This window comes from Blennius ocellaris (assembly GCF_963422515.1).
Source record: "Blennius ocellaris genome assembly, chromosome: 3".
In the NCBI taxonomy this organism is placed as follows: domain Eukaryota; kingdom Metazoa; phylum Chordata; class Actinopteri; order Blenniiformes; family Blenniidae; genus Blennius; species Blennius ocellaris.
The window spans coordinates 21,004,724-21,031,389 of NC_137652.1; the positions used below are offsets into that span (position 1 = coordinate 21,004,724).

Genomic DNA, 26,666 nt, shown 5'->3' on the forward strand with positions numbered 1-26,666 from the left:
CAAGACAATCACACGAAAGTATTTTGAATTATATGGAGCATTTAAATGTTAGAAAGATTATTTATATAAGTAAAGAAGCACTAAATATAAGCTATGGTATGTAATGGAGTTTTTCAATGGACAAAGTGTTATTTGCTAGTGTTGTTTCATGGCAGCAGATTATATGACGTATGCATCACCAGAGTCCACTGTGGTTTACATATTTTGGTTTCTGTTTGTATTTGAAAACATGCACAGTATATATATATATATATATATATATATATATATATATATTTTCATTCACGTTTGAGGCGTTGCTGTGAATAAATCATATTTCAATCTGCTGTGGAGTGTTTTTCTGCCTCAGTGGAATCGAACCATGCGACTTCACAGAGTTCGAGCTCAGGCTGTCAGGTTGCTGGAAGGTTCTCGGTGCAGCGGCTCTCATCCGTGACCTGACAGCCAGGCCGACCTCTGACCTTGGGAGGCCGTTAACCCTTTAATCCAATCAGGGGCTGTTCAGGAGGACGTCAACAATGTGAACCGACCCACAGACCTGCTGAGCTCCAAACATCACCAGACCGATCACTGCTTTTCAGTGGCTTCACTGTTCAGTTCATCTCGTGCAGCTAAAAATACTTATTTTATTTATTTGCCACTATCATGTGTAGCAGTGCAGATCTCACCAACCGACCCAGCAAAGGGCATAGGCAAATACCCAAGGGCCAAGTGGCCTCCCGGGGGTGCCGCTATCATTAAAAAAAAAAATGCACATTCAATAGAATTAAATTGAAACTGGTCATTACTTTGAAGTCTTAAAATAAAACAGGTCACATTTCTTCAAATGTAAAGCAACATCCAATCAATACCCCTATAAACTATAATACCAATAAAGTGGAGGAGTCTTTACTGTCATGAACCATTTGTAAAGATTTACCGTACCCAGTGGGTCTACTTTGGCCTAATCAGCACTCGTTTTATTAACATCCAGCTGGCGAATGGTTTTCTTGCTTTTAATTATAATTTTTTTTTTTAAACCGGTTCCTTGTTACAAATTACATTGTTTAAAGTATAACTTTACATCAGTGTTAAATTACACACTATTGTATAATACTCCATAACTTGGTATTCCCACATACAAACTAGTCTATTGCATTACTTTAACTAGAAACTAGTTTCTAAGTTTGAGGGTGCTGTCAAACAACCTCCACAGGTTGATGCAAGAAAAAAAACAGTGGAGGGAAGAAATACCACACTACAAAAAAATAAAAATTGATGAATACAAACTCCGTTTAAAACCACATTCATGATTGAATTTTGACCGTTACGATGGAGTTAATTACTTTGTCCAAAACATGAGCTGGAGCTTGTATTGCAAGAGTCTATGAAGATAATCAGTAGACAAGAAAATCTGATCAAGATGTTTATTTACAGCAGAAAACCTAACCGAATAAAAGGTTAAGTCACTGGAACAGAAATCTGCAGCTCACAGCTACTCAAAATAATAAAAAAAAATATATATATAAAATCCAGTAAAACTTTAAAAACTGTGCAAACCTCCTGCAAGAATGAGGAAGACAATAAAAGCATGGCTTGTTATTTAAAAGCGTGGAAGCTGGAGGATCAGGAGGGGAGTCCTGCAGCCAGGATGCTGCCCAGCAGAGTCCGATCCTTCAGAGCGTTCTCCACGTCGCTCTCCTCGATCTTCAGGAACACCTGCACAAACGCAAAACGTACGACTCAGCAAAAAAAAAAAAACATAAAAAAAAAATGCAAATCCACTCAAATAAATGCCTCAGAGAGTTTCAAAGTTTATGTGATACCTTGGTGAGTCGAGCCTCTTTGGCCTTCTTCAGAGCGAAGATCCCTCGACTCTCCAGAAGGCTGCAGAGCGACAGACACTCGGCCTGCCCGGCACCACAAACCTTCCTCTGGGAGCACAGGCGACTGTAAACCTCGTGGAGCTGGGATACACAGGAAGAAGAGGTTACCATGGAAACGCAGGAAGCAGGGGATGTAAAAAAAAAAAAAAAAAAAGGCCAGTGGGGGGGGGAGTGCTTCATACTGGATAGAGTGAATAGTGCTACACTTCTAATTCCAGGTTAAAAAAAAAAAAAAAACATTCCACGACGTTAAAACAGCAGATCCAGATCTCACCTTCCCCACGACGACCTCCTTGCTCTTTCCGTTGCGGATGAGCAGCAGCAGGCAGCAGACCAGCAGCTTCTGCTGCAGCGGGAAACTCTCGCCCTCCGAGCCGCCGCCGGGAGACGCCATGCGGTCGCCGTACACCTCCGACAGCACCCGCGCCACCTGGGGGAGGCTGACCCGAGACGCTGGAGACACTGGAGACAACCACAACACAGTCCTCAACCTGCAGCCTCGCCTCAGACGTCCACCGGACCAAAAAAAAACAAAAAAAAAAACAAGGACCGAACTAGTTTATTCACCTTTACTTTCACTGTGGGAGTCGCTTTCCTTCTTCCTCTCGTCTGACTCGACGATCTCCACTGCTCTCCTGAGGAGAAGACCGGAGGAACGTCATCGTAGCCTCAAGGACGCCAACAAACACAGATTAATGAGCTGGGAGAAGATGAAGCTTTGACTCTTTACCTGCAGATGTCCAGGGCCTTCCTGGCGTCTCCGGACACCGCCGACACTTTCCTGGCGCAGAACTGAACGGCGGACGCGTCGAGGACGCCGTCGGCCGACGCCTGCGAAGGAAACACGAGGGTTAAACAAAACACACACCCGGAAGCTCCGGCGGCGGCGGCGCACGAACCGAGCCCACCTGAGCCAGCCTGTCCTGCACGATGTCCGCGAGCTCCTGTCGGCTGTAGGGGGGGAAGTTCATCAGCAGGGGGCGGCAGTGAGGCCGGGCCTGCAGCCGGGGCAGGATGCGGTCGGTCAGGTCCAGAGCGTTGGCGATGCCTGGCGGGTAAAGGGTTACGACTCGGTCAACGGTCACACGAGGAACTGGAGTTTGTAGAGAAATCCAAAAGCCGGTCATTTGTGTCCGGCGTCACCGAGCGGGTTGGCGGCGGTTCTCACCGATCAGACAGAGGCGGGACTTGGGGAGGTGCGGCCATTCAAAGATAGTGTAGAGGACGTCCTGAGCTCTGCTGTCCAGCTGGTCCATCTCATCCAGGACAAGAAGGCTGAGGGAGAGAGACGATCAATCAACCCGATCCGTTAGCCATCAACACCGTTATTGGTAACAAGCTTTAATATTGCATTCGTTTTGATTTCACGACTGGAGAAGTGTTTTTTTTTTTTAAACGTGCACTGCCCCGTCGGACAAACCCCTTCACTGTCCACTTTTAAAACTAACCTTAAGACCCATTTTGATTCCTTTTAACCATGTTTGAGACTCTGTGCCTGGTTTTATTGTTGTCAATCTTATTGTTTGTTTTGCTGTATTCTACCATAACTTTTATTTTGCCCATTATGTGAAGCACTTTAAAACAGTTGTGGCTGAAGCCAAAGTGCTCTATAAACAAAGGTGACTTGACCTGGCCTTTGAGCAAATTCTCTTGGAATCATAGTTACGAGTTAAATTCCAACAGTGGAGTTAAGATGCATATAAAAGCAGGATTTTTGTGAGCTTTAGTGGCAGGCTGCAAATTAAAGCAACATTTATAAGAGTTGATCCAAAATCATATATTGCTGACGAGTTGTAAATGAGGGAACTCACACAGCGGGCCCCGGGGCCGTCAGGAACTTCTGCAGTCCGCTCTGCCCGCCCGGCGCTCCCAGCTTGCTGGCCAGCAGTGGGAAGATGGCGTGGGAGCTCCGCAGAGTCATGCAGTTCACCATCACAGATTTGACCGACGCCAGCTCAGGCTGAACAAAAAAAACCAAACAAAACAAAAGTTTAGAGACGACGTGGGAACTCGGCATGTACAAATAAACATGTTGGCCTTCACTATCACGTTTTAAAACAGTTTTAACTATTGAATTCATCTGAATGTAGCTGAGGACAGACAACACTGCCATCTGGTGGCCAAGTCACTTCAGTGAACACAGGGAGATAAAAATCAAGCAGCTTGGTCTGCAGACCGCTTCTACAAACATCAAAGAATGTGAACGTGCAGGAATTGAGTCCTGTCCACCCCTCCTCCTCCTCCCTCACCTTCATCTCCTGCAGCACACAGTTCAGACAGGCCGTCTTCCCGGTTCCCGGAGCTCCAGAGATGTAGAGGCTGCCGGGGAGACGCCGCAGCAGCTTCTCCTCCAGGAAGGAGCGGATGGAAGCTTGCTCGCCGTCTCTGGACAGGAGGCGGTCGGGGAGGGCGGTGTGAAGCGCCTGCTTCACGCTCTGGAACCGAGATTCTGGGGGGGACGGGGGGGGGTCAGTAATGCTACTGAGAGAAGAACCAACAAACGTATCCTGACTGAGCAGTGACAGTGACGTCACCTTTAGGTTAAAAACCTACAGGAAGCAGCTTTTAAGCCAGTTTCTGGAGATACTAAATATAAACACTGAGCTAACTTCAGTCATCACCATGCAAAGATTATCTGGTTTATTACAAACTCAAATTGTGCCTCCAACGTTTAAAACATTTGGGTGTGCGGTGGGGGGGTGAATGTTTCTGGAGGAGAATTGCTTCATTTTAAGACACTTTATTTTAAATTCAACTTGAAATCAGTACAAATAAAACCAAGTTCCATTCGCTCAGATTCTAAGACATCACTACGGACGCAACAGAGACTCTCTTACTCTCTGTGAACAGCCGGGCGATCGGCGGCTTCCTCTCGGACTTTTGGATGAGCGGACTCCCGGTCGGCGTCTCCTGTCGCCTTGGCGACAGCCTGGAGTCGGGAGAGCGCGGCTGTCCGGGCGACGCAGGGATCAGCTGGCGGCGAGCCGGCACCGGGGAGTTCTCGTCGAAGCCGAGCCTCCGGGGTGACGCCAGCGGGGGCTTGGGCTGCTTCGGCGGGGAGCCCAGCAGAGCGGCGCCGAGGTTGCAGCCATTGTCGTCACCTTGGAGGCAAAATAAGACACGGGAGTCCTTCATTTCCGTCTTAGGACTCAACTGAGGAAACGATATATTTGCGTCGTCTGCGGATGCCTCACCTGTCCGCTTCCTCGGGCTGAGGGGGAGCCGGGTCTGGGCCCCCGGGGAGGGAGGCGGAGGCTGGGCCGCGGCGCGCCGGGGGGAGAGGGGGTACAGGGTGTCCGTCAGACGCTTCGTCGGGGAGAGGGGAGCATTTCTGGGCAATAGATCAATGGGCCGTCTCGGTGACAGCGTGAGGGTCGGGGGCTCGGGTTCAGGCCCAGACGGGGAGGGAGGAGGACATTTTTGAGGCGATGTCTTCTTGCAACGGGAAGAAGCCCTGCAGGACTTCCGTCGGGGAAACTGCAGCTCCGGCTGGTTTTGTACCTGAGAGCGTGTTCTGGGCATTTTTCTGAAAGAAGAATGAACAAAATGATAAAACTGATCAAGAATACAGATGTGCAGAGCGTATCAAGCAAGTTAAACCTTTACACTAATATTTAATCTGGTAAGAGACTGGCAGAGATTTATGTTAAGCAAGGGTTTGAATGAAATGGAACTATTTTATTAAACTATCAAAGTAAAGGATAGTAAATATGTGGTGGACACATCGACAATAACAGACAATGAATCAAGGTCTTGCAGATGATCTGTTGATTAATCGAGAGCTAATAAAACGGCAATATGAAGAAGTTCAATGTAAATATGGCACAGTGGGGAAAAGGCGAACACATAGTGTGCTTTTATTATGTCCTCATGTTGCTTCGCCTCGACGTTTTAAACTTTCGTCGTTAAAACAGGCCGATGAACAAAGACTGACTCCAAATAATCAGAATATCTGCATGATAACCATTAGAAAAGCCCGAATGAACTGAGAAAAGTGTGTTAAACTGTGGATCTTTAATCAACCTTAATCATTTTCAGTGATAACAGGAAACAATACACACTAATGGCGCCAAACAGCGGAGTCTGCAAAAAGCGCACTTTAACATTAAAATGTCGTTTATTTCTACTTGAGACACAAGTCTTACGGAAAATAACAATCTAGACTAACAAGCTGTGGGACTGAATAAAATAAAAACAATATCTGTAAGATATTTTACGAGAGACTACGAGAGAAGTAAATTCTGTGAAGAACGTCGGATTTCTGCCGATCGTATCGTAACAAACAAACAAAAAAACTCACCCTCTCAGCTAGCTTCAACTAAACAAGTACTTTCGAATTGTATTACCTTTAAAAAGTAGAAAGAACGCAAAAAAATCCTCTCAGCAGGCAGTAAAGCTGTATCGTCTGTCCCGATCCGTCTTTCTCTGCCGCGTCTCAACGTAGCGCCAAATCTTCTCCTAGATCAGCTGCGCGCTCTGCCGCCGCGCTCTCATTGGACGAGACGCTCCAGTCCTGAAAGCTCATTGGCTGACATCACGAGCGGATGATACGTCACACTGTTCTCTTCGCGGGAGATTTCAACCAAAGACGCCGCATTGACTTGCTCCGCTTATCGGAAGTGACGTCACAGCGCCATCTTGGATTGGACACCCTGCGCCTCCAGGGCTTTTATTTCTATTTAATTTAACTTCTGTGAACAAAACAGGTTTTAAAAAGAAAGCGTGTCACTTGATTAAATTATAAATTATGGAATCTGCGGAACGAATCGAACGAGGCGAAAAGGTCCACTGCTTCATAGCGAGTTATTAAAGGCATTATTAGTTTTCTCAAAGAAATAATCAGGAACTATAATTACTATTTCCAAATAACTTGATGAACACTGCATTCAATATGAGATTGGGCTAAATGTGGTGTCTGAAATTAAATGTGTTTGACAGATTTAGTGGGCTTAAGATACTCTATGATCTGGATGTTGCAGCTTCCTGTGAAATAATCCAATTTATGAACTCATGCGAGAAAGTAGGAAAACATCTGAAATACTGTACCAACATGTAAAAAAATAAAAAATAATAGAAAGACAAGATACCCCTCATGCCACTACTTTGCACCTTCCTACCAAAACACACCAAATAAAGAATACTGGTAAGAAGTAGATAGAATAGATTCTCTTCAAGCATATTTGAACAATCTTCTGTGTTCACACATCGGTAAATTGACACCACAGACGTGGATCCTTGTTTGAAATATCAAGAACTTTGATTTCCAATTTTGAAGATCAGAATAATTTTAAGCTGGTCAAAATATGTGTGCCATTGTGCACGATATAGAAACAGGTGACTTTTAAAGGGGTTTGCACGGATTTTTAATCGTTAGTCACTTTAAATCCAGTCAAAGATAACATGCATGTTATTGCAGGAGCTCAAAGAGAAAGAACAGACCAGGCTTCAGGTACCCTTTTCCCCCAAAACAGGAATATATTTATTTGAAATTATGTCAAATGATAAAAAAAAAAAAAAAAAAACAGGATTAACATGAAATGACCACAGGGTTTTTGTGTTTGTTTTTTTTGCTGTGAAGAGCAGATGAGGTGAGAGCGTGAGGATAAGACGGCGAGTGTTCATTCAGGCAGAACGAGCAGGTGCAGGTCCGTTTGTTGGTTTTGTATTTGTGTCGTTGCTCTCCTGAACCGAAAATCCCACACCCACAGGATTTGGAGGATTCCCCACACGGCTGCCTCACCAACACCAATTCAGCTCAATCACCCTCTATGGCCGAACATCCAGAGGCTGGAACATCGTTATAACTCTTAATCATTTCTCTTTCCTATATTACAAGCTTTGTACAACATAAAAAATAGATCAATAACTATGATTACCATATTCCTTAGTGGAAATATACAATATTTATTGCGTTTTCAAATAGACTCGTTTCTTATTTACTCTGCCGTCATCACGTTCCCTGATGAACAAAAGCATCAATGCACTGGTACCGATTAGAGATTTGTGTAAGGCAAAGACCAGCAGGAGGCGCTGCGTCACTGAGAACCCACAATCTGACCTCAATCAGCATCTTTTTTTTTTCTTCTTCTTTTAATTTCCCCTGCATGGCGTTACAGTCAGAACACAATGACATTAGTGTTTTAAAGAGAAGCTTAATGTTTAATCAAAAAAAAAATTTAAGTAAAGAGCCTCCATCTTCTTTCCTCAACAGTTCTCTGGCACTTATGTGGTCCTTTTTTTTTTTCTTCTTCTTTTTCTTTTGGTTAGCTGCAACCGTCTACCTGTACAAACTGCTTCTTGCATAGCAATTCGACAACCACGGACAACTCCGTACGTTCTCTGGTCACACAGTCTTTCGTCTTCTTAAAAGGGCCCCCCCAGCAGCAAAATGTAGAGGTGATAAATCTGACTATTATTGAACTTTGATATCAACTTCCCTGGGGAGGAGGGGTGGGAAAATGATGTGTAAACTCCCCCCACAAAGCTCCGAGTCGGCATCCTAGTCCCAGAAGCTTCACCCAGTAAACAGAGCCCAAACTCGGCTGCTGGACTCCTGCTGGCCTGCAGAGCGATGCTGGCTGAGTGAAGCAGTCCGTCACTAACATGGGAGACGAGGGGGGGGGGGGGGGGGGGGGGGGGTGATGTGCTGACGTGCTGAAGGGGGCCCATGGTGCTTATTTTCCCGGGTGGTTGTGCTGAACTCCACCGCAGCAGCTCGTCACGATTCACAGTTAGTTCACCAGGTTTCTGATACTGGCCTCTTAAGAAAGCCCCCCCCGTTAGCTGCCGTCCCTTTAAGACTGCCCACCTCTGCAAGCTCACTCTCTGGCCTGTTAGTATGCAGCGCTGTGTAATTTGACACCGGTCTCGCTGGTTTGCGGACGCCAATTTAAGGAAATCTTGACTGAACGCGCTGAAAGTGACAGTCGGCAGAAGTCGGACTCAGACTTCCACGTGAGAGAAAAGAGCCGAACGGGCCCCCCTTTGAAACGCACACATCAGCATTCTGCACAGTGTCGCGGTTTAGCTCAACATCACCTGAAGATGGAAGGATGAACCCCTCCAGACCAAAGAGGAACAGCGGGAGGAAGCAGGAAATGTAAAAAAAAAACTAAACAAAACAAAAAAAAAACTAAACTTCTGTCGCATGTTGGCAAATGTTCCTGTCCTCTGATCCACAATCAACAAAGTGGGTGATGTGGAGAGAATGTATGGAAGTGTCACGTAACGCCACCTGCATTTGGCACACTGAGAAAGAGACGTGGTGAGCGACACTGCATCCTTACCTGGCACTGCTGGAATGGCTATTTAAGACAAAAAAAAAATAATAATTATAATAATAAAACTAATGAAAGGAATAACAAGCCCCACGTTAGTGAAGCATCAGCTAAGGGCAAAATGTATCCGTCTAGTCCCCCCCCCCTCACAGATTAATGCCGACACCACGAGTATTAAAAACAACCAAAAGAAGAAGGCGTCGTCCGCACGTTCCTCATGAAAATCGCAGTAAAAAGATGGAATGCAGAGACGTGGAAGTGTGCGGAGGTTGGTCCTGATATGTAGTGCGCTGTGTGTGTGTGGAGGGAGGCGTCTCAGTCGGGAGGCTTCCTCTCGCCGCTTTTCTGCTTCTGTCGCGCCACCGCCAAGTAGTGTGGGAAAGTTCACCACGGCACTTCTGGCTGGTGGTTTTAGTGTTAAGAGTGTGTGCGTGCGTGTGTGTGTGTGTTGTGAATGTGTGTGTGATTCCGAGTGCTTCTTCACCGCTCCCTCCTCCATTCCAGCGACAAGAGTTCATGTCCTGAGCCGAGGACGCTCACCTCCCGATGGGCGGCGCTGGAGGCGCTCCTCTCATGGTGGCTGAGGGGGGGGGGGGGAGGAGGAAGAGCTGGTGAGTCGACATGAAGACGAGAACAAACGACTGACGACAGTGGCGGTGAAGTTCTGGGACTGGTTTGTAAGAGAGAGAGTTCCACTTCAGTCTAAACTGATGGGATTGAAAAAAAAAACTAAACAGTGGTTTGTTCTGACATTGATTTATTGGAGTAAATGTTTGAGCAAAGCCGCCATCTTGGATGAGGACCTGCTTTTTCTATAGATAGGTGATTCCTAACCGGAGGGGGGGGGCGCCAAAGATTAATTTGGGCGGGTGGGGTGCCGTGAAGCCCGCGTGAATTCAACGTGCCTTGCATTTTATTTGATTTTGTTACAAAACTTTGAAGATAAATCATATATACGAGCTGAGATGTTATTTCTGAAGTGCTTGTGAATGCTCATATCTCCGGTCGTGTGTCGTACCCTTGTTGCTCCTGCTGGGGTAGACCTTGTTGAACGGCCGGTAATCCTCTGGAGGTGGAAGGTCCTCGATCGGGTGGAAGTTGAACTTCGATTCAAAATCATCTGGAGGAAGAGAAACGGCACAAAGACACCTGATTTAAAATAGAAATAAAAAAAAAAAAAAGCAGGGAGTTTGGCATCATGAAGACAAATCTGTGTGCTTCAGGTGGATATCCAATGGGGTTTAAACTAAAATGACATATTGTTTTGTAACTTTCACCACAAAAGAATCAGACTAAGTTGTAGCCTGCTCAGATCCTTATTTAAGGCTGATTTAGGGCCAGGAATGGACCATGACACAGGTTAGAATCTCAGATGTGTCTTCATACTTTGTGTGCTTCAGTCAACAAAAAGTGAGAAAACTTCCACTGAGACATTCGATCCACATAAGTGAAAACAGATTTGTCACATAGACATTCATGACGTGAGCCTTTTGTTCTGACTGCTGACGGTGGAGGCTGTTTGAGACTCGATGAAGAAGCCAGTCTGAGAAGCTTTGCGACATTTCTTCCTTATTTGACCCTCAATTTGAGCTCCTGCAGCTTATCTGGAGATATTTACAGTAACTGGTGCAGGTGTAGGTGTTGTAGAGAAACAATGACTGAAACTAAAGTCCATTCTAGTGGAGGAACTGAGCCTGAGCTGGAGATTTATCTCAGGATAACAGGAAACAGAAATGAATGGAGGGAATAGAGAGAAGACTGGACTGCGATTGTTTGGAAATAGTAAAGGTGTTTTTTTTTTTTTTTTTTCAAACAAATCCTAAAAATGCCTTCTCTGGTCTCCCGTGAGGAGCTTTCTGATGTCTGACATTCAGAATCTGTCGTCATTGGTCTGAGCCAGGAGAAGCAACCAGTGACCACTGGGCAAGGAAAACATGGAGGGCAAGTAGGAACATGGAGAACTCACCCATGACGGACTTAGAGGAGGAGCTGGAGGTGTGGCCGTTGCGGATGGGCGGGGGTGGAGGAGGAGGTCCGGCCGGGGTTCGGGAGGAGGAGGAGGATGAGAGGGAGGAAGAGGAGAGGGGGGGCGGCGGCTTGGCCACTCGGCTCAGGGACTCGGAGATGGCGGCGCTGTGGCCACGGTACGGGGGTGGGGGGGGAGGGGCATCGCGGCCCCCGTTGCGAAAGCCCACAGAAGGTGCTTGCGGAGCTGCTTGAACAACACACACACACACACACACACACACACACACACACACACACACACACACACACACACACACACACACACACACACACACACACACACACACACACACACACACACACACACACACACACACACACACACACACACACACACACACACACACACACACACACACACACACACACACATTTTACATTTTAGCTTCAGGCGTAAGCCATTCAAACGCAATGGGATGTTCTTTTAACGTCGGGAGACCACAGGTGTGACAGCCGTTGTTTACAGAGTGTCTTGTAGGTGGCCTGAATGTTACTTTCTGCTTCAACTGCAGGCCTGGAAGCATTTTATTAGCCGAGGTCGAGTTGCAGCTGTTGGCTCCCGTCATGTGCTTTGTGAACTAAAATCAGCCAGATTTATTAAACCAGCTCACGTCGTCACCACTGGAGTGGAAAGAGGAGCAAACGGCTGAGGATTCAGACTGTTAAAGGTGACGGGAGTCACAATGACAGGCTGGAGAAAATAAAAACTATTAAGAAACTATAACAAATGTAGGAAATATACTATGAGGTTTTCCTATTACTTTAAGCATAAAAAGGTGAGAAGGTCTGCTGGTTATCCGTTGGTCAAATAGCATAAACCCAGAATATAGGTACTGTGTCATCGTATTCGAGTTGCAGCGGCACCTCGCGAGTGTCAACGAAAAAAGAACAGCTTCCCATGAAGAAGACTGACTTCAGTTATCCACTTTGGAATTTATTCAAATATGTGACCGAGATGATGGAGTATTGACAACACATCACAATAAAAGAGTTACAACTTGTATGTATATATACAAAGTACTGAACAACTATATTCAACAAGCAGAAGACTGTTTTGTCCAACATGTCGAGCAACTCAACCAAATGTTCTACAGTGATGCCAGCAGGTGGCAGGATTTTAAAACAATGTTCAAAAAGGTCTTTCGGAGAAGAAGCGTGAGACAAAGAGTCAATCCAACTCTTAGCGCATTCAGAGCGACTGTTAGATTACGATGATTCATCGACAGCAGAGTGTCCGCTATATTGGAGGAGGACCCACTCCGCCTCCCCTGAGGAAGAACTGCTTTACACAACTCAGATGGTTTGGATTGACTCGCAGTCATGATTCAGGTTGGTTTTGGAAAGAAAAAAGTGGCCTTTCGCACTAAAATGCTTCTTGCACATAGTAAAGAATTTTAGTTTTTTGACCCCAATAGTTTAAAAAAAGGAGACAAGCATTTTCTCGACCTCAGCTCGAACAATGGTGAGAGTGAATCATTGTCACTCGTACGTCCTCATCCAAGATGGCAGAAATGCTGATACATTTTCGGCTGCAGCAATAGAGGATCTACGTGTTCAGGTTTACGAGTGCTGGCTTGAATCCATAAACTCTTTGAGGAGCAACGCACTTACAAGCATATTATCCTTGTGATTTAAAAAGGTATTCATTTATTTCTTTTATCTGCAAGAATCCAGTGACTTAGAATATGAAGACAGGAAAATTATTATTTTTTTTTTTAAATGACAGCCAGTTTTTTTTTTTTAACCATGTGAAGCCAAATATTTTCCTCTTCCCCTGCAGCTACTGAACAATACAAGCGAATCTTACTGACTAATGGAAACCAGAGAAGAAAAGAGTAAACATTGTGGTGGGGAAAGAAAGAAACTGCTGACGTTGCAGTGACTACATTGCAAAGTTGCGGGGAAAGCAAGGAGTGCTGGAATATTCCACAGGGTTTCAGGAATGCAGAGGAAATCGGGAGACCTTGGAAGCCAATTGCTTCCTCGTCCAATCGCAGCCCCGGCGCTCCAGCTAACAAGTGCTTTCCTGTTTTGTCAGATCGCTATGAATTCAAATTCTCTCTGCAGAGTGAGCCACGGCTCCACTGCAGATCTCAACTCGTCACTCCGTGACTGCAGACGCTGGACATTACACCTGACGTGTGTCGTCAACCCAACCCCGGCTGAGGCATGCACAGGAACGCACATGCTGGAATTGAGCTTGTTTAGTCGTCGACGTATCGAGGAAGGATTTGTCGACCCCACCCCCCCCCCACGGACAAACGCACCTCCGCTTTCACACACGGCCTCCATCTGTGACCGTGGAGGAAACGATTCAGCACAACGCGCTGCTCTCAGGCCGCTTCACAGATAACAAGTGGAAACATGCTCTGCTTTCAGTGTGAACATTCCTCCAGCTGAGAGGAGGCTGATGTGATCTTCAGGTTTTAGAGTTGTTGTTTTTTTTTTCCCGAAAGCTCCACCGCAGTAAAGGAGGCCAACTTTCACCCACATCAACTCCAGAGAGCAGTGACACGAAGAAAAACACTCATTTGCTGCAGTTACATATAAAAAAATTGTTAAAGCATCGACTTATTCTACATTCTCCAATGAAACTCATCCACTCACTCATTATCACACGGTGACAACTGTAATGCCGAGGATGTTTTATCTGTAAATAACATTCAAACTCTGAATAGTGATCCTGCACGTGGTTCATAATATTCACTGTAACAAATATATCAGGGCTGCACTATACTTTTTAAAACCTGCAATAATATCCAGTACTGCCACATGACTTGCTACTGATACTTCAGTATCGGACGTCCACCGCTTTTAGATGTGTACTTCTAAATAAAACTGCTCTCTTCTCAATTCTAACACAAAGTAACTGTACTCCATGTGTGCAGTTTCGACTTGTTACCCGTCAGTTTTTGTCATTTTCCCTTGACTTTATGCTCCTGAGTTTAGCACAAGTTTTCACCAGGTATATATATATATATTAATGTTTTGAATAATGAAGTGAGCGGGACTCGGAGCTTGATTCCACACAGCCCAGAAACAGATGGCCCATTCTGACCCGGCGATAATAGGTTTCTGGTAATCCGATCACAAGTGACGAGCCCTAAACACAAGTGTGAACAGGCACCAAACCACTTCCCGGGGTGGTGAAGGGACGTCTGACCATACAGGCTCCGTAGTGTGAACGGCATGCATCGGATGGAAAATAATTGTAATTGTAGTAATACAATCTGAAATCAAGTGGTGGTTGTATGTGTGCATAATGAATATGTTAATAATTGGTGATATATTATATAGTTATATGTGTAACAATTTCCATGTAAAGAGTAATGCTGTTCATCGTAGTCCAGAAAACTAAATCGTTTGCATAAACGCTGTCCAAATCGGTGGTCGGATTAGATTTGGTCTTTCAGTCTCTCAAACGTTCAAATATCCAGCAGCACCAGTTTACGGCCAACTCCAGCAGAATAAGCTCTCTTTAACATGTTAACGTGCAACGATTTATCTCTGAATACATCAGGAATACAAGATACATCGAGACTGTCTGTATCAGGGGAAAGCATATTGTATTAGGCAGAGCGTCACTGTGCGCCGTATGATTGTTTTAATAATTTTCTTTATTGATTTTAACCTTTGTGGGTTATGTTCACCTCCTGGATGAGCTCAGTTGTGGAGATTCGTCTGAAACTTCAATAATAATAGTGATTCATAGAATAGCTGTTGGTCTCGACACTTCATCTGATAGACTCAACCTTACTGATATAGAGTGAACTTTTCAATAAGCATTGAAATTAACATATGTAAGCTGACACTGGGGTGTGATGCGTGTACCTGTTCTGCGTCCAGGGGGGTCTCTGGCAGGTGGTGGTGGTCTGGCGCCCAGTTGGGAGGATGGAGACGGAGAGGGAGGGGGTGGAGGAGCGTGGCTGCGTCCCTGGGTGCCTCCCGAGTTTTGCTTCTTGTGCAGGGAGTTGTGCCTCTGCGGGAGCTCCGGAGCTCCGTCCACGTGGGACGGCCCATTGGAGACCCCTCCTGAGTGAGGCCTGTAGGGCGGCGGAGGAGGAGGAGGAGCGGCGGAGCCTCCGGTTGGAGGTCTGCTGGAAGACGAAGGGGGTTTCACACTGCCGGGTGGGGCGGGGCTCCGGCCCGGCGTGGGGAGGAGGGGCTTATCTCTGCTGTGAGAGGAAGGTGCTTTGTGGTTGGGGGCCGGAGGGGCGTTGCCCCGCCCACCTCTGTTGAAGGGTGGTGGAGGAGGGGGCGCGGAGGTGCTGTGCTTCATGCCACTGCCTGTGGAGGAACTGCTGCTGCCACCGTGGGGGCGGGAGATGTCGGGCAGCGAGGGACGGTGGGAACGCTGGTGCTCGGGCGGCGAGGGCTTGCTGGCCGGGGTGGGCGATGGGGACCGGCCGATGGGGGGGCGGGGGGCGGCGGACCGGGATCCGGGGGGCCGCAGAGCAGACCTGCCCACTGAGCCACCTGCTGAGCCATCTGGGTGGAGGACAGAGAGGTGGTGTGTCAGATCAAGCACAGGACTATGCAGCTCAAGACCTTCAACCACAGAAAAAGGCTGTATAAGTGAAAACTAACACTGTGTTGCGGGTCTGTTTCTATGACGACGCTGCCTGAAGCCACTGAAAAGGGACTTTTTGAAAACAGCCCCCAAGGTGGAACGCTTGGTAAATGCTCGGTCTCCGTGGAAATGGAGGAAAATGCAACTTCCTGAAAACGTTTGGGCTTCATATTTGTGGAGACTGAAGAAATGCTGCTACTGGTCACGTGTACAAAAACCCCAATGGCAGCGTCCAGTGTCATGACTCTCGGTCCATATTCTCCTGGGACCTGGTACTTTTATAGTTGACAGCCACCGTAATAACGATCCGATTTGCTCGTCTGTCCATACGGATGTTTGTTTACTCCCACTGTTAATGTTTAATACGTAATGCTCACCGCCACCTTATGGCCAGGCATGTTTACAAACATCCTTTTCACCGTTTCTGCAGTTGCCGTGTAAACGCTTTTCAAAACGTTGCTGTGTAAATGTGAATTCTCAGTGTGTCACGTCGAGAGACAGAGACTGAGACATACACACAGAGCAATAATCGCCGGATTGCATCAGACTAATATTAGTATTGATCCATCTTAGAGATACGCCGACACCACTTTTCCCAAAATGAGTAGTGTATGAATACTTGCATTTGAGTACTCGCCGATACAGTTACCGAGGACTGAGGCCAATACACACACACGTTTTTTTTCCTCCCCACAGATGTTACGTGAACAACATTCCTACAATGTGATGTACTGACATTCAAAACTAGTTGTTTTTTTATGGCACTGCCACATATACAGCTAGACAACATTGCATGCTTGGCCCCTTTAACAGATGCGCTGTTCCCTTGCCCAGTGTGCCTGAGGGTTCGAGCGTGAGCGTGCTTATCCAGAGCGGGTCGAGCACGAAGCTGGACATAAATCTAACCGGCAAATAAAGGCAACAAGTGTTCATCTCAGAAACTGAGAACCATGTCCTGCTTTCACTCCCCCCCCTAACTGTGAGGCGAGGGAGTTAACCCTAAAGAGGAGGACAGCATCGACCCCGGAGTACAAGTTGGTCTCTCCTGCGTCTTCCGACCACGGTGTGGAGACTGGAGCAGGAAGGCTTAACACTTGGTCATAAACTGAGAGCCAACATTTAACAAAAATGCTGGGGGGGGGGGGGGGTTGGCTACTAAAGCATGTTTGTTTATTCCAGATATTGTCTAATATTCCAAAACTTCAAACAATGGCTGCAGATCCTTTTCCTCACGATTCATGCATATCAAGTTAAAGCCTTCGAATCAGGGAAGAAATTAATGAAACTGTAACCTCCGTAGGTGTGAAGAGACACCTCCCACACATTACTTCATACTCAACCAGGAGTTTGAGATCCCTGCTCTGTTTAGTAAATTTAACAATCAAATGTTCTATTTACCTCCAACCGGGCGTAATTTTGGCACACCTCCTTGGAAAAGGCCCCCCATTCCCATTGGACCTCCACCTCCAAAGTTGCCACCTCCTCCACCGCCTCCACCGCCTCCAGATTCTATTAAAAGGAAGAGATTAAAATTATACAGACGCAGTTCAACAGTGTTTTCAAAATCGATCCCAACGCAAAGCAACATGCATGAACAGAGAGCCGCTACGTTAAACTTCTACAGTTCCGAGTTTTCAATTGCCTCTGTAGGAAAACTGATCATTTGATTAACAGGACTGATGTAAATGTGTCGCACATAATACTTTTAGTTTTTTGCACTGACAATCAGAGGTCACTGATGCTTGATGCTGTATGAAAAATAAAGGCTGGCGCTCTAGCAGCGTTACTTGCTGTAATCCTCAATTACAAAACGGCAGTCTCCATACTTTAGCTTAAAAACTCACCCAGGTGTGCTGAACTGTTTTCACACACAAGTTAAGGCAAAGACTCTCAGGAGTTTATGATGCAAATCTATAAGCTTGATTCCATCACGGTCAGTAACTCAATACAAAAACATTTAAGCTGCATTTCCATGACAACGTTTCAAGTGAAAATGCTGAGAACAATAAGCTGTAAACATGAACAATGGGAGAACACGGACATTCTAGTGGACGACCAAGTTGTATTATTATTATTATGGTGACTGTCAAGAATAAAACTACCAAGTCTGGGAGTCATGACAAGATGGAGGAAACGGTGTTCTTATTGTCCAGCGCATAGTAGCATTTTAGAAAAGTTGCGTTTTCAGTGACTCCGAGCGCTGTTGTGTAAACAGACGCCCAAAATGCTCGTAAAGGTTTTCCCTTTACACTTGTAAACAACTTTAGAGTACCGATTCCAGACCGCTGTACACAGACTTGAAGTGCATGAAGACGCGAAGCTGCTTTACCAAAGGTCAAAGAACAACCATAATACTTTGTTGTCCTCATTAGATAAGAACACACCGATGTCTGCAACCACCTCTCTGTGTAGCAGGTGTTTTATAAGTAAGTTATAGTGTGTGTGTGTGTGTGTGTGTGTGTGTGTGTGTGTGTGTGTGTGTGTGTGTGTGTGTGTGTGTGTGTGTGTGTGCGTGTGTGTGCCTCAACTCACTCTCAATAGCTGGCGCGCTGCGATCATTGACCACCCCGACCCTCTTGAGATTGCTGCCTTTGCAGATGTCCGACAGCAGCGCTCCTCTGCCTTTGGTCTCCGACGAGCTCAGCTTGGGAGGAGTCGTATTGGCCTGTTGAGGAATCAAACCATCATCCCTTTTCCCCCCAAAAAACCAAATGCGAGCAGAATATTCGATAAACAACCAGAAGTACAAATGTTTCCCCTGTCCAGTGGAATTTGTGGGGGAAAAAAACTTTTAAAAGAAGAGCAATGAGGACAATCTCACCAATATCCCACGCTAAAAACGTCTCCTGGTACAAAACTAAAGCCACGTGCGGCATTTTGCCTTCAGATTTATTCTAACTAAAAAAAGGTCTACAATAGATTCCATTTTGTTCATTTGTCCAACTATGCAGATTTCCAGGTGACGGTTCATGATTTCAAGCAGTTTTACAAATTCAGCCTTCCAGTATGCTAATGCTACTCTGCTGGCCATAAGGAAGCGAGCTTTAATGACTCGTACTAACGGTGCTGTGAATAATCCTACAACAGCGCTTATTTCTGTGAAAACTTCCCGTCTTCTTTGTAATGTTTACATTTGATGGAAAATAAAACACCTCCTGGCGGCAGGCTGCAATGCAGGCTAAAACGGTGTGTCCATTTCAGGCCTCGGGACGACTCCACAGAGTAAACACGACAACGGAAGCGACGGCTGTTACTATTTTATCGACTGATTTATATTAACAGTAGTAAACATGTGGAGTCGTTCAAAGATTACGATGCTCTCGTTTCACTGAGCCGGCCCGCCGGAGACGAGTTTGGCCATTGGTGACCTTTAATTAAAAAAAAAAGAGTTTTGACACATTTGTTCAAAAAACACCACAAATGCGTTTTGTGTAAATTGTATAATTTGACAAAAAAAAAGAACACCACTGTGTTCAGTGCTGCGTTTTCATTTGTATTTGCAGCTCGTTTTATTACATCGGCATCCTATTTTGTCCCTGTTTGTAATCCCGCCTGTCCTGTGTGAGCTAAATGTTTCCTGAAGCATGTGATTCGGACGAATGGACTTGACGAACAGCCGCGTGATAATCTGTTCATTTAAAAAAGGTGTTGGACAAGCTGAAGCTTCTTTAAAAAAAAAAAAACAAGCTCTTACTTGAGCACCAGGACTGTCAAAAAGAGGGAGTCCCAGCTCACAAGTCCCGCTACAAGTTGGTGTTTGATGAGGCAACTGACCTGACTGAAGGTGGGGGGAGGCGGGGGTCCTGGGGGAGGAGGGGGAGGGGGAGGAATAGGCATCCTGTCCCTCTGTTGGCACCTCTGTATGCGTGTGTGTGTGGGGCGGGGGCAGCCGGTGCCTTCACTGTCCTCGCTGTGTCGACGCACTCAAGACTCCTGTGAAGGAAAACACACACACGCGCACACACACACCTTGATGAGTGATGAAAGACGAAGCGGGTCATCTTCATGTCTGTTCTGGAAAACAGTGGTCAGAACCTCCATGCTTTTCTTTCCCTTAGAAGACACTTCAGGGAAACTCCGATCCAGTGAACGACTCACTGGACTGCTGCGACGGCTGTTTATGACACCGTATGATGTTTAAGAGGCGCCACACGGATTCTACCACCACGTGAACCAAACAATCATCCTGAAATGTCCCTCTTATTGGTGCAACCGATACACCTTAGACTTAATGCATTATTCAGCCACAACACACACACATGCGTCAATAGTGAGTCTGATCACTTGAATCACCTCAGTGAATCAGTGATTGAATAGCAAGACAAAGTCGCTTCATGGGTTGGAGTTTGAACCAAGCAATTCTTTTTTCCGACATTGCATGTTCACATAGGAATGTGTTTCTGGCTTTTCTCCAGATGCTAAAGTTTCATTTGTCAATCCAAACATATGAGGCTCAATGATAAGTCTTCCTACGTGTGACTGTGTCTCTCCATTCACCCTGTGATGGAAAGGCAACGGCAATATTGAAGGTAGAAAAATTAAATACTTTCAAATGTTCTTTGAAGTGCTTAAATAAATACTGAGGTCCCGTTTGCTCAAGTGAAACCCCATCGATTTTGGATTTCCGTGTCAGGAAAGTTCTGTGTTCACGAGGCAATAAATAGCTGAAAATGCTGAAAACAATGTAGTTGGCATCATAGATATAAAAACACTAGATGCCTCATGGCACCACCTGTGATTTGCCTACAGCGCCGCCATCTTGGAGCGGTCCTCCCGCTCGTGCTAAGACTTTCCCTCATTCCCAATAATTCCTCCATGAGGTTTCCACGAGACAGAGCTTCTCCTCAGCTTTAAAATGAGGTATTATATGTGTTGCTCTGTGGACTAGCAAGCGAGCTACAAATGTCTTTTGTGGATTTTCTAGCCTGGGATCTATACGTTTAACACGAGTGGGAGGACCGCCCCAACATGGCGGCGCTGTAGACCAAGTTCCATTGTTATTACTGTCAACTATAAAACTACCAATTCCCAGGAGAATACGAACTGGTCTTGTGATCGGCTCACCTCCAGAAAATAAACAGCAGATGTAACTTGTGTTATTCGAAACGTGATTTCATATCGACTTCAGAGTTCATCTAACTTTATGAGTTGTAGACGCATCCTGCTGTATTCAGGAGTTAAGAGTTGAACATTAGGTTGATTTAGTTAATTATAAGGGTGTAACTGCAGTTTTTTCAGGGAGTTTATTAGGCGCAGCGAGATGAGTCAAAGGAGACTGAAGACACAGTGTGAGGTAAGGCTGACCACAAACATGAGTCATAAAAGTGACTGATGACAAACTAAGAGGTTGTTGCATGAGCGACTTTATTCTCACCAAGTCTGTGTTTATAAACGTTCGAGTACAATTACAACTATTGTCGAGCTACTTTATATTTCACACCTGTTCGTGTTCTCCAACAAATTCTTTACGACTGAACACTGAGGTAAACCCATTGTGATGTGCCCCAACGTGACGATCACTCATTCCAAGGCTCAACGTGAAGAAACTCGCTCCACCCTCACCATGGACACGAGAAAACCTCCATGGCCGGGTTCACTTTCTCCTGCACGGCCCCAAAGGTACATCCCTCCTCCTTTGGCCATTAGAAAACACTCATTGTTGACAAAGAGTTGCTGAAGGCGCTCCAAGGATGACAAAATGATTCCCACAAGAATTAGGAGGAACACGTTGTTGCCTGAAGTTCGTTAAATGTTGAGCTGCAGCCGTGCTGGTCCACAGTGACGCATCTGAGCAACCCTCAAGAGGAATGCCCCAACATGTGGCACAAGCCTCGATGGGACATTCACCAGGTTATCAAACCGCAGCGGGAGTAAAAGAACAATGCCTCATCCAGGAGTTGAACCGCAGAGAAGTTCTCTCATATACAACACTGACATGCAGCGGACATGACACGGGAAACTCAAAGGCCTTGAAAACTCTGTCCAACCGTTAAGTCGGTTTGTTTTTTACACCAGGTCCCGCATTTCAGGCAACCTGTCACCGGATCCAGTTGTGAACAAGTTTTTCAGGAACATTTACAGGTACCTGCAGACGCAGGTCAAGACGCAGGGGAAGCTACAACAGCGATCTGTGATCCGGCTCCATTTACACAAGGTCTTCAAGTGAAAACACAAACGCCCTGTTGCATTTTGGGTGTCAGTTTACACGAAAATGCTCGAAGCCACTGAAAACCAGTTTTTGAAAACAACTTCCAAGGTGGAGCTTTTCAAAAACGCTCCGATTGCGAATAAACATGGGAAAACGCAATTTTGTGGCCATTATTTTTAGATAAAAGTCGAGGCTTAATCAGTAAAAACATTTTAAAAAAATATATATTTTCCGTACTTTAACAACAAACTGAGCAAGAAGTTGCAAAAGTGTGAATCCAACCTGCTGGTGCCTCACAGTCAGTTACTGTACTTGCATCAGGAATAAAAAAAGAACTAATTTGATATGGTATTGAAAAGACAATGAGAAAATAGCTGTGAATTTTATAGAAATAAAAAGACAGAAATTTGCATTCAAGCAACATTTCACATGTGATGATAATCTCGCTACCTCAATAACAAAGGAGCCTCAAAGCCATGCTCAAGTGAGGTGGTAGAAACATGCATCATGCAACAGCTAAAGGGGAAACTTATTGGGAAAATAAGTGCACCAGAAAGTTTTATTAAAATTGGCTCTATGTTGAGATTGCAGCCGTTTTCTCTTGTAGTTCAGGACATCAATTTTTCTGCGGGATTGTGGGATCGCGCATATTTTCATCAATTACCGCAAATTATTTAAAAGAGGTTTTTTTGTTGTTGTTTTTTAAACAGCTTCTGTGGTGGGCCAGCAGACAGACGGGCGATGGAGCGTGAGGAGAAAGTGCAGCGGCTCGTGACGCACTTGAACGCATCACAGAAATATCACTTTTAGGGGAAATCTTGGAAAAGCAGAGACGCTCAAAACTGCGCAGATACAGGTGGAAGTAGGAACTGATGCTCATTTCAGAGCTTGACCCCCCCCAAAGAGCTGTTATCAGGAAAAACATCGTTCAAGCCAGTAGGGGCACCAGGATTTAGGGTTGGGGTTAGAGTGGGCCTCTAGAAAACTGGATGGGCCAGTTAGAATAAGTAGTTTCTACTACAAACTGTCCCAAAAAAAAACTGACGACTAACAATAAATATATATATATATAAATAAACACTTTTGTAGAGATGTTGTCTTTTTGTTTCACAAAGGAAAGCAGAGAAGACTTACAGGTGAGCGTGAACTTCCTCAAATCAAAACATGACACTGCATAGAAAACCTCCATGACACGCTTGTAACTGAAACGGCTTCATGTGTGTCAACTCTGCACACAATGAGCGTCTGAGCTCACTGGATCTCCCCAAACCAGTTGGTTGCCTCGGCCCCATTGTTGCCTGAAGGAGGTGGTGTTGGGTCGTGGCCCCGCCCTCGCCCTCCGCCGCCCCGGTCCTCAGGCTGTCGGACTGAAGCGCCGAGGACAGGTTCAGACCCAGGGGAAATTGAAAGAATCTCGCCCAGCAAGCTCACCAGTCAGTCAGTGACGTGGTTCCAGCAGGGACTCAAACCAAGAGTGTGTCCACACACGTTACAAAAAATCAAAAGAAACAAACAAATATATTTCAACAGTGTTTCAATCAGGTCCATCATTTTCTGCAGACAGATTCTCTCTCACACAGGATGAAAAAAAATAATCTGAGAAGATGAAAATACACAGCATCAAACATTGTTTTGTTTCAAAAAGTCAGTAAAATAATTTTTAGACAGACACAACTGTGATAATATTATCAAACCCCACAAAATGCATTAAGGTCCTATTTTATCCTCGGCTACATATTTCCCTTCACACACACACACAGGCAGGTTTAGCCAGATAGAACCCAACAGGTCTTGACCTCTGACCCCTTTCATCTACCACAGCCTTTCCATTTGTGGCCAGAGTGAAGTCACACCTTTACTTAGCTGTGGCAGAACAATAAACATGACCAATATTAACATTTCCCCACATCATCAGAGTGACGCTGCACAAAAACACTGAAAAAGGAAGTCACACGCTTTTGTGGTCAAGGAAGTGGTGTGCGTGTGCGTGTGCGTGTGTGCGTGTGTGCGTGTGTGTTTCTAGACTTTTGGCTGTCAGTGCTTTCCACCCAGGGCCTGATTTATCTGCTCAGACTTTTCCGGGACATTTTTTTTTTTTTTTTTTAAATCCTCATCATTCGCTTGTTCAACTACATAACAACCCTTGATGTTCACGAATAAATCCTCATCTAATGGAAGATACATTTTCTAAGATTTGTCATTACGGTACCCAATAAAGTGCTTGCATTCTGTACAAAGTTGTTACGATCCAAAGGTCAACCAAGAACACATTCAAACACTATTTAACCGTTAACACGTCATCGGATCCAATTTTACACAAATTATGGAAACATTACGGTATATACATTTCATAAAATAAAGAAATGATCCAATTGGTTTTATAATCTTTGATTTGAAATATAACTATCAAGTTAAAATTCATTCCGCAAACCCTTGGCTCTGAACTCCATGTTCTCGGCCAGCAGCACCAAGGATTACTGACACTAGTCAATTATCATCAGGGATGCACCGATCCAGGCCAGCACAAAAAGCTTAAGCCATCCGCATTTTTAAGTGCCAAATTCAGAGAAAATACTAAAAATGTGTCCACTATAATCACGATGTATCCATCAAGTCATTTCTTTGTGCAATATCATGTTGTGGTGAGACTCTAATGTCTGTTACACACTGTGCCATTATAACGATCATATAACTTCACAGCCAGCCACACTGCACAACACAAATCGAATAAAACTTTGGGCCACGGCATAAAGTTTGCCGTGTGCGGATTGTACGATTAAAAGTTGAATGGCACCCTGCGACTTACACGAGTTGACGTGATTACGCAAGACTAGAACGTCACAGGCGGGCACCATCCATTCCTGAAAAAGAAAGTGGTGACACATGAGCGGAGGCCTCGCCCTTGTGGCACTTATGCGTTTGGAGAGAAATCATAAAAAAAAAAAAAAAAAAAGAAGTTTGTAGCCACAAAGCATCTATTTGCTGATCAGCGCCAGAGTTGCGCTGATCAGCACGTCATCTCATTCTGCACTTCTGTTTGTTGGCGAGTTGATCGTTTGTCGGCTGCAGCAGCAGCATCAACACAAACCTCTGACACTGTCAGAATTGTGGACGGCGGTCCTTGAACATCACATCACCAAGATGATTCTCACGATTGTCCTATTTTGTCTGCAACTGCCGAGACAACCCCCCCCCCCCTCCCCCTCTCCCTCCCTCCCTCCCTCCGGCCTCTCCCAGGTGCAGAAACAAACATACCTGTCAGGAGCTAGCTAACACTGAGTTGGAGTAAAGTTAGCATTTACTCACTCTGCCGCTCACAAGAGCTCGTTTGCTGGCGTCGTCCTCCCACACAACATGAGCGGGGAGTGTGGTTGCGGCAGTCCTCCGTCGGAGCAGCTGATCGGAGTTGAGCGCCGCCGCGGACAGCCGCAGGTTAGCCGGCTAACGTTAGCGCCGCTAGCCGCAGTTAGCGCGGAGATGTTTACCTTCCAGCTGTCAGTGTCAGCGCAGTCCACTGAAGCCGCCGGGGATACCGCAGCGCGTCGAACAAAGTGCCAGGCGCGTTCAGCAGCCACTTTAAATAGTTTGCGGTAAGTGGGGGAAAGTTTATCCGCAGTCTCGACCGGCCAGCAGAGCCATCCTCCCTGCTGCTTTTATCGCTCTGCTCGGAAACCCGGAAACCCGCAGACACACAGGCACAAAATGGAGGCGCAGTGCGCTGCGTTCAGGGGCGTCCGAATATCTCTCACATTCCGTCTGCTCGGGTCAGCACCGGAAATTACAATAGTTAAATCTCCCAGGTTGTTGAACGCATCTTTATTATTATTATTATTATTATTATTACTATTTGTGCCTGCCTGTTTTTATTATTCTTATTGTTGAACGAAATTGTAATTTTCAAAATATATAATGGCATAGAAACATTGTTTACATTTTCTGCTAGGCAATAGACAAGCGCTACAAAATTCAAGATGATATATAGAATTAAAAGATAATAAGATCAAAAAGAAGAAGGCTAGAAAAATAAAACTCCTTAGAGCACAGTCTGTAATCTGCCTTTTTCCCCTCCTCTCCCCACATCATGTTGTCCCGCTTTCCCCCAAACTTCTATGACATTTCGTTGTACATGTTGCAGTGACAATAAAGACGATTCTGATTCTGATTCTCTTCTCTGAAAATACAAACGTGGTATGTGAAAAGGCATGTGAAGTTTTACAGCTTTCGTTTTTCAAAACATTTCAAGGAGGAAAAATAGTGACAACTATTTTTGTTTATGTAGAATTTTCCAGTAATCAACATTGTTTTAATGGCAATGAATTTAAATTTTAAAAAAAATGGAAAAAAAACAAGCAAACTCCACACAGTGGGGCCAGCCAGAATTTAAACCCATGACTTTCTCACTGTGTAATGAGAGCACAACCCACTGCTCCACCATGCAGGCCTCTACCACATTCATCCAAGATATTTATCATAACCCATTGTAATCCATTATTCATCCAGGGTGAATCAAGAATGAACCAACCAGTGATGACGCTATGTCTTCTTCAGGAATCAGAGGATAACTAAGATACTCTATTTAAAAAGAAACATTTGTTGAGAGTTGAAATGTGACTGAGTAATGCAATAGGTTGTCTCCTTTAGGTTTAATGTTAATTCTACTTGTTTTAAGCTGTCAAAAAAGCAAGGACATGCAGAGAGCTGTTTTTATTAACCTCCCTCTATCCACTCCCATTATTCTAAAGATTTATTACAATATATTTTTGTTGCCAACATCCTTT

The 26,666-nt window shown here is 45.2% G+C and overlaps 3 protein-coding genes across 4 annotated transcripts in view; all 3 read right to left on the bottom strand.

Moving 5' to 3' along the window:
• The window catches only part of LOC308148835 (histone H3.2), a gene marked incomplete at its 3' end in the record, with an annotated part of 132,954 nt that overhangs the window by 38,986 nt on the left and 67,302 nt on the right, over positions 1-26,666 (bottom strand). The gene's annotated exons all lie outside the window — the stretch shown is intronic.
• Positions 1,606-5,387, bottom strand: cdc6 (cell division cycle 6 homolog; the record flags this gene model as incomplete). The annotated part of the gene is made up of 11 exons (XM_080520708.1): positions 1,606-1,698; positions 1,806-1,946; positions 2,140-2,318; positions 2,433-2,500; positions 2,596-2,696; positions 2,774-2,913; positions 3,034-3,140; positions 3,677-3,825; positions 4,115-4,314; positions 4,703-4,966; positions 5,060-5,387. The coding sequence occupies 11 exons, from the start codon at positions 5,385-5,387 to the stop codon at positions 1,606-1,608; spliced, it is 1,770 nt and encodes a 589-aa protein (XP_080376834.1).
• Positions 7,316-25,558, bottom strand: wipf2a (WAS/WASL interacting protein family, member 2a). 2 transcript variants are annotated; one of them, XM_080518421.1, is made up of 8 exons: positions 25,374-25,558; positions 19,515-19,673; positions 18,273-18,405; positions 17,139-17,249; positions 15,002-15,658; positions 11,109-11,354; positions 10,161-10,262; positions 7,316-9,722 (listed from the first exon to the last, which is right to left on the bottom strand). In XM_080518421.1, the coding sequence occupies exons 2-8, from the start codon at positions 19,575-19,577 to the stop codon at positions 9,679-9,681; spliced, it is 1,356 nt and encodes a 451-aa protein (XP_080374547.1). In that variant the 5' UTR covers positions 19,578-19,673; positions 25,374-25,558; the 3' UTR covers positions 7,316-9,678. The 2 variants fall into 2 exon arrangements, with proteins under 2 accessions (XP_080374547.1, XP_080374546.1); XM_080518420.1 differs by having other exon boundaries at positions 25,195-25,558.

What these genes read in the sequence shown, in the direction of transcription:
- wipf2a (XM_080518421.1), bottom strand. Translation starts at nt 19,577, where the DNA reads ATGCCTATTCCTCCCCCTCCCCCTCCTCCCCCAGGACCCCCGCCTCCC. An exon ending in CAGCGCGCCAGCTATTGAGA is followed by an intron (nt 17,250 to 18,272) that starts GTGAGTTGAGGC and finishes TCCTTTTAATAG; the next exon opens with AATCTGGAGGCGGTGGAGGC. An exon ending in CTCCTCTAAGTCCGTCATGG is followed by an intron (nt 10,263 to 11,108) that starts GTGAGTTCTCCA and finishes CTCTTCCTCCAG; the next exon opens with ATGATTTTGAATCGAAGTTC.